The sequence below is a fragment of the Grammomys surdaster genome, unplaced genomic scaffold, assembly GCF_004785775.1.
Source record: "Grammomys surdaster isolate TR1022 unplaced genomic scaffold, NIH_TR_1.0 277, whole genome shotgun sequence".
Classification (NCBI taxonomy): Eukaryota; Metazoa; Chordata; class Mammalia; order Rodentia; family Muridae; genus Grammomys; species Grammomys surdaster.
In genome coordinates, this window is record NW_021604718.1 from 916,792 (window position 1) to 919,651 (window position 2,860).

Here is a 2,860-nt window from a genome sequence, read left to right on the forward strand (position 1 = left end):
ATCTTAAAAGAAGCAAAAAACTCCTGAGAATTTTTCTCAAAAAATTTGAGAATACAGATCACAATAAAGATTTGCTGCAGAAGGGAAAAAAAAAGAAAAAATTTTGAGAATACAAAAGAAAAAAATCTCCAAGGTCCTGTGATAAGGAAATATAAGTCAGGCGAGCACAGGATTGACAGCATCGCTAACACGCTGGAGACACACTAGCAGATCACAGCTGGCTTCATCTCCCCTGTAACACAGGAGCCGGAAGGAAGGGACAGGGAGACACTTTAACTAAAACAGCTGACCATTTTATTTTCACGTTTCCCAATGTAAGTGAAAACAGCCCCTTCTGTATCACTTCTTCCTCTCTGTTATGAAGGAAGGTCCTGGCCATGCGTCTAGTAAGCACTCAGGCTCAGCACCAAGATCTCCTGGTCAAACAGCACAATACAAAACGATGAAGAGCGAGCGCTTCTGCTCTTATCTGTCTGGCCGGGTCATGCCGGGCCGTGTGGGCACCATCATCGGGCGGGCGGGGGGTCTCATCATGGGAGGCCCGGGCATCATGGGCATGTGGCCTCCCATGGGCGGTCTCATCCCAGGAGCTGCAGAACAGAGCAAAGGGGAGGAGTGAACAACAACATTCAGGAGACAACAGAAGGGACTTCAGTAAAAACCCACATGAGAGCGAGAGCGGGGTGGTGGGGGTCACTTCAGTCACAGCAGTCAACAGGGCCTCTGAGTTCTAGGCCAGCCTTGTCTACAGAGTGAGTTCCAGGACAGCTAGGGCTACACAGAGAAACCCTGTCTGGGGGGAAAAAACAAACTAACTAGAGAGTGGACCTAAAGGGACACACGGCAGGAAAAAAAAAATGCAACAAATTCTTCAAATGAGAAGTTACTTAAGACATGCTCCAACAGAGGAAAAGGTCAGCACAGGAAATGCAGGGACCCTGGTCTGATGACAGCACGGCTATAAATAGAGCACAGCTCACAGGCACCAGGAACACCAGCTCTGCTCGTCAGTTTCTGTTTGGCTAGTTCTAGCTGTGGTTTTTGTTGCTGTTGCTGTTTTGGGTTGGAATAGGTCTCTCTATTATAAAGCTCTGGCTGTCAGAACTGGCTCTGTAGACCAGGCTGGCCTCAACTCAGAGATCCATCTACTTCTGTCCAGAGTGCTGAGATTAAAGGCGGGCACTCCCATGCCTGGTCTGCTTGGCTTTTTCAACCTGTCATCTCCACTGTGTGACTGAGAGCTGTATCCGCCATGTGCAGGCAGAGGCCAGTCTCAGCACTGAGCCACTGTTGGGAACTACAGGGAAATGATCAGGCCCAGGTTAAAAACCTGACAGTACCAGTTTTAGCTCAAGTCACAAAGAATAACAAGCATCACTTTAAATGGAACACACTGAGTTCATTTTCTAAATGCAGTTTAGAAACTATTACTCAACTCTGTATGTGTGTATCAACAAGGAACCAGCCAGAGCCATGTGTTGGGAGGGAAGACAGAGCAACCAGAGGGTCAAGGAGCAACAGGCAGCTTCAGTGCAAACAGCTGGATGTCAGGATCATGAATATTCATTTTGTTGTTATGTTCTATAAATTCTCTGCTATGTGAATTCTTTGACCCCTTATCTCAAAAGGGGAAATAAAAGTTAGGGGTAAACAGAATTACAAATACATCATGGTATCCTTAAAAGTATTTCCTTTAGCTGATTTTGATTAAAGCCTCGTGGTATAGATAGCTCAAGATATAACCATAGTCAGAGTTGGATGTGGGGTACAAGCCTATAATGCCAATACCCTGAGGGGACAGAGGGCTCCTGAGTTCAAGGCCATTCTAGGTTGTAAGAGTAAAACTTTTTCTAAATCCAACACTCCCTTCCCCCACCACAGGAGGGCAAATGGTGTGGTGAGAGCTCTATCACCCAAACGCCCGGCATGCAGATAACTATGTGTGAGAAACTGCAGTAGGCCCGGAAGCTTCAAGGGCCAGTATCAAGGATAACATGGAATACTGTCCTCTACAGTGAACACACAGGTCCACACTGGTGATCTGTTTGTAACCGTCTATAGGAAACTGGTCCATATAAAACATTACCAACTGGGCACCTGAAGATTTGTTCTTTTTTCTCTCCACAGTGGATTTATTTAATTCAGATTTTCCAATAATGAGATTTCATATACAAGTCTTAGTTTCCTTTCACCTTTTAACTTGACTACAGTCATGGACCCTATGTGGGGTAGTAAAAGCAGGTGTGATGGCCCCAGGTCTTCAGAGCCAGCTTCAACAGGCCTGCCCTAAGACCTCCACACGTGCTATGGTGTGTGGGTGCCCCACATGCACACAGGAAAGAGAACTCCTTTAGATAGTCAGAGATCCTCAAGGCCGGGGTGCACTCCCACGCACTGGCCTGTAAGTGGGAGAGCCTGTAAACACTGCAGGACTCTGGCAACAAAAGTGTAAAGTACTGGACAGAAAGCTCTTCTCTACTTCCTGGATTAAAAACCCAAATCAAAGAACTCTGGGCGTGGTGGCACACACCTTCAATACCAGCAGAGGGAGACAGAGGCAGGGGGTCTGTAGACTAAGGCCAGCCTGGTCTACATAGACAGTTCCAGGTCAGCCAGGGCTTCAAAGGGAGACCCTGTCTCAAAAACAGGAAAAAAAAAAAAAACCTATAAAGCCATAAAGCCAATGGTTACTAATTTAATGATTAGGTACAGTTAATCTCAGAGTAAATCCCCAACAGGAGGCAGTGCTACAACAAATCAAAATAGAAACTACCTTTGTTTTACCCCCAAGATGCAGCCAGCTCACTCACACCATCATAAGTAGGCAAAGGAAGGAAACAGAAGGGAAGGAAGGGCGGGA

General features: G+C 46.3%; 1 protein-coding gene across 1 annotated transcript in view; it reads right to left on the reverse strand.

Annotated features, from left to right (window-relative positions):
- Positions 1–271: 271 nt before the first annotated feature.
- Positions 272–2,860, reverse strand: part of Snrpc (small nuclear ribonucleoprotein polypeptide C) — a 10,470-nt gene continuing 7,881 nt past the window's right edge. The window contains exon 7 of the mRNA XM_028777089.1: positions 272–590. Coding sequence (XP_028632922.1) covers positions 466–590 — 125 coding nt within the window. The 3' untranslated portion in view covers positions 272–465. The remainder of the gene's footprint in view (positions 591–2,860) is intronic.